Source organism: Papaver somniferum, unplaced genomic scaffold, assembly GCF_003573695.1.
Source record: "Papaver somniferum cultivar HN1 unplaced genomic scaffold, ASM357369v1 unplaced-scaffold_132, whole genome shotgun sequence".
Taxonomy (NCBI): Eukaryota; Viridiplantae; Streptophyta; class Magnoliopsida; order Ranunculales; family Papaveraceae; genus Papaver; species Papaver somniferum.
In genome coordinates, this window is record NW_020622381.1 from 13,340,567 (window position 1) to 13,352,437 (window position 11,871).

The following is an 11,871-nucleotide window of genomic DNA, read 5'->3' on the forward strand; positions in this document are numbered from 1 at the left end:
TGCTTTCAGACAACATGAAATTTTCTTTTTATTTAAACTGTAGCTCATTACATTTGTAGATCTCCTATTTCTTTGCATAATTCTGCCATTTTCAGAGATGTTTGTTTTATATTGGATTTTGCTGCATTGAAGACAGCACCAGATAGCCATTGAAAATCAAGACAGTTGGAGCATTTGAGGTAAGCAATGTTATAGTTGTGTGCATTTTGGCAGAAGGAAAGCATCACAGTTCCCTTACACTTCTTTTTCTTGCAGGGTTGTTTCTTCCATGGACAGTTGTTGAGCATATGGCTCTTGTCACCACAAGCAAAGCAGGAATGTGGAGTTGGGAGTTGCACTTTCATTGCTCTTTTTTGGTTTGTGGCATCTGCAAACAACTCAAAGTATGAGCAGACTGAGCATCTCAAGAACTTCTCAGCTAAATGGTCTTCAGTTTGAGCTTTCAACAACTTTCTCACTCCACTGCAAGGTACATTCTTACACCTCGAATATATCCATGGACAATCAATAGGATCATGCATTCCAATCTCACATAAATAACAAATGACATTGATGCTGCTTGATCCATCAACTCTGCTGCTGCTGCTGCTTGCCTCACTTGAATTGTTGCACCATTCAATTTTGCCTCCACCCATTTTTGATTTGAACATGTTATCTGTTATGGTTGTTGGAATTGAAAGCAAAGTATGAATGTGTGCAGGTATATAAAAAAAAGTGAAAATCATGTCGTTGGGAACGATCTGATTTTCTGGCCACCAGTTTGCTGCCACGTCACTGGGATGCCACGTCACTGAGTTGCCACATCACTGAGTTGCCACGTCACTAAGTACCAAACCACGTCGGTTCAGGTTAACTCTAGTTAAAATGGGTTGGGTTAGGTTAGAGGGCATTTTGAGGACATTTAACACCGTTTTTTTCAGAAACTGTTATGTCGCCCAATGCATGATTGTTCTGTAAGTGATTTGTAAAGGTATGATCAATTTATAACTGGATTAACAAAAGTATGACCTTTTTGTAATTGGCCTTTAAAATATTAAACTTCATAACGAGTATTTATGCAAACTGTACGTATTTTAAATATAGAGCCGTTATAGATTTTTCCTATACAAAGATTATTTCTTCTTCATCAACGAAACACAAAACCAGGATCATCTTCTCTTTTTTATTTCCTCCAAATTTTATTGACGTCTCCACCATACACACTTAAGGAAGATACCGATATGATACGTAGTTTTTGCAGAGCTATGAGGATTCATCAAACAACCTTAGTAGAAGCATGAAATCTTTGAAGAAGGAGAAGAGCAAACCACGGGGTTTTCCAGGATTTTATACCTAAAATACAGAACCCGAATCTCCATTAGGTCAACATCAATCCATTAACGTTGGCGAAAATCAGTTTTCGTATTCTACTGGTTTGATAGAAACTGAGTTTCCACAATAAAATTAGCCAATACAAAATTAGAATATATTTTTTGTACACACTTCTAGTGAAGAATGTTAACTACCATCGTTTTTGCATAACTTTCACTTTGAAAGTTAAATCAGTGATGGAAATTAAAATGTCATGTGGCATCCGTCACAGAGGGATTTACGAATTAAAAAACAAAATTAGGAGTCGGTTTCTAATTAACTGGCTAGCCCCTGTAACCAAATAATTAGTAATAAAACTGAATTCAGGCTTTGATTTTCTTACAATAGAAGAAGCAAAATCTAAAACAAATTTCCATGAGCTGTTCCAGGCTTGAAAATTTTGACTAATTAAAATTATTTTATTTCTAGAGAGAGAGAATCAATGAAAGGTGTTGTTTGTTGTACACGATCTTCTTCTCTAAATCTTACCTTTAAAGTTACCCTAACTATCCTTTAAAGACAAACACTTCCTTGAAACTTCAGCCCCAGAAACCCTATAAAATCCCCATTTGATAACTTTCGTAACCTTCTTTGCATTCTCATTGTTTTCTCTGTTGCTTAATATTTCCCCATTTTCTAGCTGTATTCATCCTTTTCGATCTTGGGTTTCCTCGATTTTATTCAGATAAGTATCAAAATTCTGTTTCTTTACTGATTATTTTGATCAAAAACAAAACTTTGGTTTTTGATTAGATTTCGATTCAATCTTTAGAAATTTCACTCAGATCCAAAATTAGGGTTTCTGTGAGGTCATTTTGATTTGTTTTTTTCTTCTTTTTTTTTTCTTATCCAGGCTAAATTTTCTGAAATCGAAATTTAGGTTGGTTGAGTCAAGATCTCAATGATTTTAGCTTTATTTTTTGAATCGAATATATATCTCTGATTCTATATGAGTTATTTAACGTTATTACGTAGGATCCGTCTTCTTCAATCGTTCTCAGTTGTTTTCCTCTACTGGTTTTACAATTTCTCATGGACTAATTCTGCTGTTTCAACCTGATTTAGTATTTCATTTTGTGTAAATACCCTAAAAAATTAGATAAAAGTAACATAAAATATTTTTAAATCAAGGGTTTCTTTGTATATCCTAATCTAAGGTAGTCAGTCATGAGTAAACGGGCAGCAATATCATTGAGTTCAGGATCTGAAGGAGGAGGTGGTGAACCACATCTGGATGATGAAAGAAAGAAGAAAAGAATGTTATCTAATCGGGAATCTGCCAGGCGTTCGCGAATGAGGAAACAACAACATTTAGATGAATTGCTTAATCAAGCAGCTCAATTGCAGAAAGAAAATGATGAAATTGTTAAAAGGGTTAATCAAATGACGGAGATGTTTAGTAAATTTGATTCGGATAATAATATTTTGAGAGCTCAAATGGCTGAATTGACTGATAGATTACAGTCTTTGAATTCAGTACTGAGGGTGATTGAAGAGATTAGTGGGTTTCCAATGGATATTCCTGAAATTCCAGATCCTTTGTTGAAGCCATGGCAGCTTCCTTGTCCATCACAACCAATTATGGCGAATATGTTTCAGTGTTAGGAAGTTTGAATCAATATCTCAAGCCGCCGCTGCTGCTGTCCCTGCTGGGTAAGATAAGACTCAGTGTCTGTCTTTTGGTTTATCTAATGTTTTTTTTAGGGTTCGAGCCTATTTGTATTCTGTGTTGGACTAGATATATTTAATAGTTTGGGTTTAATAATTTGTCTGAGTTCAATGGTGGTGTGTTACTACTATGACAATGTTGTTTGTTACTGGGGGAATCATAACCAAGTCTTGTTGGTTAATTTTGAAGTGTTTGTTAATGGTATGATTAATCAATGCTATGATTGTTGTTTGTTCTTTAAATTCGCATTGGCATTAGTCTGTCTCCTCTATGTTCTGTTTAGAACTTTCTGAAGCAATTAAACCCTTTCCTCTACTTCTATGAATGTTCTTGCTACTGTGTTACCTTGGTAGATCTTGTTTGCATTTAGTATAAGGAAGCCTCCTCCTTCTAGAGAAGAGCCTCCTCGCCTAAACAGCGAAGTAGAACAAAAATAAGGGAGGACCCTTATCAGGGTTTTAAGGTCTACTAGAGTATAGCTAGAAAGAAGTCCAGTAGCGAAACAAAGAAGATATTGTAAGTTGTTGCAAGGGCCAATTACAGAATGGTCATACTTTTTGTAATGTAATCCATTTACAAAATGGTCTTTTTCCATCCGATTTAACACTTTTGAATAAAACGGTGTTATGTTTTTCAAATATACCCTCCCTCAAAATACCCTTCCTAGTTAACTTATTGGTGATGAAGCGGTGGTGGTGGAAGCTTAAGAATACCTGCTAAACCCCGGAGGAGAAGCGGTGAACCTTTGGATGAATGCGGTGTAACGAACCTGAATGTGGTTTTACGATCCTGAATGCGGTGTAACGATATGTAAGCGGCACCACCACCACCAACAAATAGCATCACCGTCAAAAAAAATTATAATGAAGGCAAAAATTAAAAATGTGTGTGAAAGGATAATATGAAGGACATATAAGTAATTTTATTAACATATTTAACTGTGAGTCACCACTTAACTCCCTTTTTAACGGAAGTATGATCATTTTGTTAATAGTTAGTTTGTAACAATAGGATGCTTTTGTGAATCGGGTTCTAATATTAGGATTGTTTTGTACATTTTCCTTGTTGCAATATACAAGGTGCTTTTTCACAGGAACAGAGAAGTACAGTATATATCAATGCCTTGATTGCCTAGATCCCCAAGAAGCTTGTATCAACCCTAGTTAGCAATTCGGGATTCGGCAAACGTACGGAACGACAAACGTACGAGTATTATACGGTTTTGTAAAATCCAAATTCGGTCCAAAATTCGGTCAACGGAACGTGATTCGTCAATAATTCGGAACGGCACACGTACGTGTATAATTCGATTTATAAATGTGAGTTCGGATATGAAAATTCGGTATTTATATATAATAAATAATTAGTATTTATAAGGTCATAGACTAATTTTTATGCATACATGTGAGTTATTTAAATGAAAAAATAAACTTAATATGATGATATTAATAATATATACAACATTAGTCATCAAAGAGGACGTGGTATAGTGGTTTAGATCTCTCTCACCTTCACCTTCAAATCTCTTCTGTCATTTTTGTTTCATAAAAATTACAACAACGTCTAATATTGGACCGTGTATGCTTGGGAGGCAGTAAAGCCCAAAAAAATAGGGCCTTTGAAAACATAAAAGCTAAAGAATTTCTGTCGAATTAAGCGGACGTATCATTTGGGATACGTAAAGTTCGTGAACAATTCGCGAATAATCTGGGAATGCCACATAATACGCGTCTTGGGTTCGGAGTTGCAAACCTACGCGAATAAAATGGTCAAATTCGCGATACGGAAAAATTCGCGAATCTAGGGTATCAACTACTTGAACTTTGAAGTAGACTTGAAAGTTTTCCAGTTTGAATCTTGTGCTCCTAGCCTAGGTCTAGGAATAATTCTCTACCTTAAAACCACGAGTCCAGGACCTTATCAATTTTACTAAAGATGAAAGGAGAGCTGGCTTCCGTCTTCCAACAGTATTATGTTATCATTTGTAAACTTAAACCCATGTTGCTGGATGGAAGTTGGTCGGTTTAGCAACCTATTAGTAGAGTTGATGTAGGGTTTAGATTTCTAAGCACATGTAACACTCTTAGACTGAGATCATATGATAGCACCACTTAATTGGCCAGGGACGAATATTTCACCCCAGGCCATTATTCATCCACAACACCACAAGATTTCTTATGAATAATAACAGTATAGATAAACACACAATTAATTTTTTACAATAACTTTATAATTATATAAAAGATCTATGGACAACTCAAACTGATAACTGAGTTTGCAGATTCTTTAATTCAATTTAACACCAGAGAAGGTAAAACCCAAAAAGGTAAAACATAAACATCTAATTGAAAGAGGTACATAGTCATTAGAACGACCCGAGAGTGGCACAGATTAGCTGTCGTAGGTACGGCACTCATCCGTCTCGGGGTTATCCTTACAGTAGGTCTCCAATACATCTGTGTTCTTCTTTTTGTCTCGGTCATGACTGGCGGCAGCACTCACTTCTTCAACCTCGTCCCATGCAGCAGCACATTCTCCGCTCACTGGGTCACCTTCGCAAACTTCCTTCGCGTTAATGATACTTTCTTCTATTTTGTCAGATAGACGATTTTCTGGTGCAGCCATGGTTCGGATGGTAACCATGCGAACACCTCTAGCTTTGTTCATTCTCCATGGTTGGTTCAAGCATGGAGGTGATAGTGTCTTGTTTGAACTTCCTCCTGATTTGGCTACCACCGTAGTTGCTGTTGAGAAACTCACTCCTGCTAAGGTTGCTGCCATTTTGCTTTTTTTTTTTTCTTTAGCAGAGAAACTGAGTTTGGATTTGTGTCAAGGGAAGTTAGAGAGAGAGAGTGAGATGGGTGATATAGCTGGTAATAAGGAGTTTCTGATTGGGTTGCGTGTGGTTTATGTTCATACATTTCTTATCAAAATTACATCCAATAATGTTGTTACACGTAAGTCCAAATATTTAAAAAAAATCAAGCGAAATATCTTGAAGACTTCTACTACAGAAAAATATGTGAAGATTGTGGTTTTGATTTATAAGTTCCTGGATCATAACCTCAAACCATGATGAAAACAAGAACAAGGAAATGAGAAATGAAAATATCAAGGGTAAAAAATAGATATAGGCCTGTTTTTTATGGGGGTTATAAATATAGGCCAGTTTTTTTCAAGTTTACAAATATAGGCGGGTTTTGACGGTTACAATCAAAAAACGCTATACGGCGGTTATCTCCTTTTTGTCTCCGTTAGGTTTGGATAAAAAGACTTATCAGTCATTTGAACCCCTCCAATCCACCGAGTTTCAATCTGACTCGACGAGTCTGCATATTGACTCGGTTCTGACTGTGTAATACACGTATGCTATACACGTCATCACATCAGCCATGTGTCACCAAAAAAGTGGCCCCCACAGCACCTAACGGTAGCCTTATCTTCAATAAAAGCATATCTTCTTCTACAGATTTTCTGCCTCTTTTTCATTCAGATATCAGTTATGGGTGGTGGTGGTGATCTTTCTTCAAATCAAGCTTCCAGCAGTAGCAGCATCAAAGTGCAATGCTTTATGTGTGATACTAAAGAAGATCATGAAACAAAGAGTTTCCCATGGGTCTATTCAAGGTGCAAATATGGACCTTGTAATGGAGTGAGAGCATTGTTGAGATCTAAAACAGATCAGTCAAATGGTAGAGCCTTCTTCAAATGCTTGAATCCCACCTGCAATTACTTTGTGTGGTTTGATCTTGCTTCTTCTGCAACTACTGCACTTCAAATCAAGCTTCCAAGCCCACATAGTTGCATTGCCTGTGGAGAAGAAAATCATTGCTTCAGTAACTGCCCATTACACAATCAACCATGTTTCAAACAAAATCAACACAATCTCAACATAGCTTACCTGTTGTGCAAGAAGAAAGATTGTGATGCTTTCAGATGGGCTTCAGATGCACTTGTAATTGAAACAAAAGAAACATTGAAAGGAAAAGTACTAGAAATATGTAATGAGTTTAAGAAAAATCTTCAAATGTAATCAAAAGAAAATTCATTAATAAAAACATTGTCTTAAACAATCCTAAGTATTTCAGATTTTGTTTTGCAAAAGAAACTGCAGCCATTCAAAGTTTCATAAACATAGACTAAACATAACATTGTCTTTCAATTTCAGATCTAGAACAAAGATAAACAAAAAGAAAAGGAATCGCAACTTCATGTACTTCTTTGGTTTCTTCTTATTTCATTTGGTTCTAACACTGAAAATGTAACATTGTTGCTCACAGAACCAACCTGTTTGAAATTATGATTGAAACAAGACTTCTGAGAAGTACATCCAACATTAGCTTTTTCCTTTCCTTTGCACCTTCCTTTGCAGATCTTGCACTACCTTGCTGAGAAGATTCACCAATACAGCTCTGAGATTCAGATTTGGTATTCTTTCCACCTATAGCACTGGTACTTGCTCCTGCAGATGAACCATGAACAATTTTGCAGCTTTCTTATTCCTCTTTGATGAAGCTGATACATAAGATGTGTAATTATTACCATCAACACATGTTCTAGCCTTTGGTTCCTTTGGATTGGATCCAACTGCTCCTCCATCACAAGTATTCTCATAGTGACCTGTACATTCACATCTCTTGCATCTTCTCTTCTTCTTTCCAGTGGTTTGAGGTTCATCATAAGCTCTAATTCTCTTTCACATTTATCTACCTGTTTTCCTTATGTTCACTGGAGGCTTCATCATTTCTTTCAAGGATGTCTGCATATGAAGAACAAAACAAAAAGAGTTATATAAAGGGTTGAGAAAGTGAAACCCTAAAAGAATCATATTCTCTATATTTATTGCACAACAAACAATAAATAAAATAAGGTGAAAAGTAGGTAATGTTGGTCACAATACCTTTTCATAATCATATGGATCCAACAATGGGTTAAACTCTTGTAGCTGTCCACCCAATAATACTTGTCAGAATACCTACAACAACATGTAAACACCCATAGAAAACAATAAGGACAATCAATTGAAACAAAGAAATATTAATAGGACTAAAAGTACAAACAAATTAAACAAATGCAAAGACACAAATACTAAGAATATAATCTTACTCAGCCCAAATATGTCTTAATGGCTTTAAGGCACACACAACATGCTGACAGACAAACCCCCTTAGTTGCCATTGCAAGCAGGTACAAGTCTTCTTTTGTAAATTGACAGCAAAAATGGCTCCATGACAACTTGTGACCTCATATACTTTCCCCCTCACAACACCATCCAACTGAAAATTAGTGGTCAAGTCACACATCTTCTCAATCAGCTTCATTGCCTTTGAAACTAGGTCACCATCCTTCCATTTTGCAGCCTCATTCCTCATCTTGTTGAGAAGCCCCATCACCAGTTGTGCATACATCAAACCCAGCTTGCAGATTGGCTTGTCTCTCAACTTCTTGGCCATATTGTTGAATGATTCTGAGAAGTTATTATTGATGTGCTCATATTTTCTAGTAGTTGGAAAATGAGCTCTAGACCATGTTTCGGGCTTTTCATCCATGAGCCATCTTGCAGCACTTTCATTCTCAGCTGCCAAAGCATCTATATGTTGCTGAAAAAATGTACATTACAGTATCAGTTGTAAGTATAAAAGCAAAAAACATAATATGAAGTGTATGCCATGAATAAAAGCTGAAAAAAGTGAAAAGTAATGAAGCTTATAAAAATGTACATTAAAGTGCTTGATCTTATAACACTTGGCAACATTACAAAGATGAGTTTGAATGTTGAACCCCTTGAAGTACTTATTAAAGTTAGCCATCAAGTGCCTGCAAAACCAACCAACAATAATTAGTGGTTGTTAGATATACCAAATAATGCTAAAACAGAACAGAACAAAACAAGAAATGATTAACAACTGAAAATAAGCCACTTCACCTAACACATTGTTTGTGCTCAAACAAGGAAAAGTGATAGTCACCACCTTCTAAAATCCCCTTCTGCTTGTCAGAGATGGAGGTAAACTCAAAATCATCACCTAGCAGCTTCTTCAAATCCTCCAAGAATATCTTCCAATTCTCTATTTCATTCCTGCATATCATTAATCCTAATGGAACAAAACCATTTTGGCCATCCAATCCAGTTGCATGTAACATCACACCACCAAACTTCCCACTCAAATGACATGCATCCAGACCAATAACCTTTATAAAACCAGACAAGAAACCAACTATAGTGGCTTTGAAACAAATTGTCATGGATAAGAAAGTGTTATCTGTAGTTCCATAAGAAAAAGTAGCTACACTGCCTGGGTTTCTCATCTACAAACAAGATGACATGAACGTTTTCAGGGTTTGTTCCATATAAAAACTACTTAGACAAAAGTAAGGAAAGAATTAAAAAAAAAAGTGTTATACCTTGACCATTTCACAGAATGCAGGCACTAGTTGGTAGCTATTCTCATAACTGCCATGTAGTCTCTCCAACACCTCCACCCTTGCTCTCCATGCAGTGTGATACCTGATATTAACCTTTCTGGCTTTGTTGAACTGTGTTGCTAAGTCATTTGAACATGGAACTAGTTCATTAATGCCAATTTCAGTATTCAACTTCTCATAGTACCAGCCAGCTACATATGTTGGGGTTGCAAGCTTGTTCATGTCATCTTTGTCACCATTGCAGGTATGAGTGAGATTAAAGGCTCTAGTGTAAAATTTTTACCTTCACCTTTCTTGACAATGTCATAAATGAACATTGGACATTTTTTTAGTCTTCCAATGAATGCACTTGACCCTTAGCTTGGTTGTAGAACTCTTAGTAGCAAATGTCTGATGTTTGTGCTTGTAGAAAGACTCTTTACTCATAAACTTACTTCCAACAATGAGATCATCTGGATCCAATGACACTTTATCTTCATCTGGGAACATTCTTTTATCATCTTCTTCCTTCAAGTGTTTTGCATGTTCCTTCTCAAACTCGGAATTATCATGAATATGACCACTGAATTTGGAACCACTATACTCAGGCCCATTGAACTTAGAATCACTACACTGTGGCCCACCTGATGGTACTATAAGCTCCAGCCCAACAAGTTTTTATATTTCTGATCCAAGGAAAATCAAACATTACATAAATACCTAAGAGTAAATACAAGAAAACAATTAATAAACAAAAAAGTGAACAAATAACATTTACCTTCTTTTTCAGATTTAGCGTCAGAGTCCATTAAGTCCCCATACTGGTCCTCTGCAATTAAACAGAGAAAACAAAGGCAATCGTTAGTAGTTATCATTAAATACAAAACAAGTACAACAAATCCAACATTAAATAATTCATAAAATTCAACATGGAACATTACCTTCTTTGTCATTATCTACCTCAACCTCACCAAATTCTGGATCACCAGTATCATTGTCACCATTGTCACTGTCATTTTCACTGCCTTTATCTGATAAATACCCATTTTCAACCTTCTTCAGAAACTTCTTACAGTGCAAGTCATCTTTTAACTCTTGTTCATATCCAGATTCATTGTTGATATCCTCATCTGGATGACACTCATCTTCTTCAATGTTTGGAAGCTGAAAAACAAACTCATCACTCTTCTTATATTCCTGACTCAACCTGTAAATATCTTCAACAAAACTTGCTTGAGTTGTAGCTTGAATCCAAAAATCATGATTAAACACTTCTTCTGCCTCACTTGCTTGTGTAGCCTCAGTTTTTTCAGGGATTTGAGGAACATATACTTCTTCTGCCTCACTTGCTTATGTAGCCTCAGTTTGTTCAGGGATTTGAGGAACATATACTTATTCTTCTGGTATGTTATCTGCCAGACTTGCTTGTGTTTGGTCACAAACTTCTTCATCATCTGATATTTCAAAAAATAGTTTCTTCTTACTTTTCCCTACAATTTGTTTCTTAAACAATGATGCTATCCTTGGACTTCTTTTCTTGAACTACTAGGTGCATTGCCATTGGATATTGTTGTGTTTCTTCTTGTACTATTAGGTGCATTTCCATTGCCATTAGAAGGTCCATCTATCTTAGATACTGGTTTCTTTGGTGTTGCACCCTTATGATTAATTGGACTCAAGTACTTATGGGGAGGAACAGAATCATAAGTAAGTTCATATTCATCTACTGAGTTAATTCTAACAAGCACTTGCATATGCAGTACAGTCCAATCATTCTCATCAATTTCTGCATGATCTCAGAAATACCAAAATTCTTCTTCCCTAATCAAAGACTATGGTAAACAAGGATCCACAAACCAAATTATGTCTATAACCTAATTACCCTTCAATCTCAAATTAGGCCCGAGCATGTCCATTAACCTATCAAGACCCATCTCAGTTCTAGCCAAGTTTCTGAACTCAAACTCATGTTCAGTTAGCAGCACCTTTACCTTAATATTTCTAATAGGTTTTTGGTCATGTTGAACATCATCTCTACAATAATCAAAGAAATCAAACCACAAAAGCATATAAACCCTAGAAAACAAATAAAAATACAAACCCTAACAAATCTAATACAAACCCAAGAAAAATCTAATCATATAGAATCGAAAACAAACTGATTGATTTCAAAATCGAAACGAATTTGAAAATCAAAATTCTGACAAACCTTAGAAATTGAAATTTCAACACAAACGAATCTAACAATGACAACACAAAAACCCACTAATATGCATGAATCAATTGTGAAAACCTACTTCAAATCATAAGTTAGGGTTTGTCAGTTACCTTTTTTTTGGTCGTTTGTCATCTGGTGTTACCGAAACCACTGCACTTCGTCTTTTCTTTGCTCTATTAGGTTTAGACAACTTATACTTAGTCTATGTAACCCTGGGTTGATAAGAATA

At 35.9% G+C, this 11,871-nt stretch overlaps 2 protein-coding genes across 2 annotated transcripts; one reads left to right on the forward strand and one right to left on the reverse strand.

The window, feature by feature from the left end:
- Positions 1 to 1,908: 1,908 nt before the first annotated feature.
- Positions 1,909 to 3,261, forward strand: LOC113333330 (bZIP transcription factor 53-like). Its single transcript, XM_026579838.1, has one exon. It carries the CDS (start codon positions 2,518 to 2,520, stop codon positions 2,953 to 2,955), a length of 438 nt encoding a protein of 145 aa, XP_026435623.1. The 5' UTR covers positions 1,909 to 2,517; the 3' UTR covers positions 2,956 to 3,261.
- Positions 3,262 to 5,194: 1,933 nt separating this feature from the next.
- Positions 5,195 to 5,873, reverse strand: LOC113333093 (calvin cycle protein CP12-1, chloroplastic-like). The gene has a single exon (XM_026579582.1). It carries the CDS (start codon positions 5,798 to 5,800, stop codon positions 5,411 to 5,413), a length of 390 nt encoding a protein of 129 aa, XP_026435367.1. The 5' UTR covers positions 5,801 to 5,873; the 3' UTR covers positions 5,195 to 5,410.
- Positions 5,874 to 11,871: the final 5,998 nt, after the last annotated feature.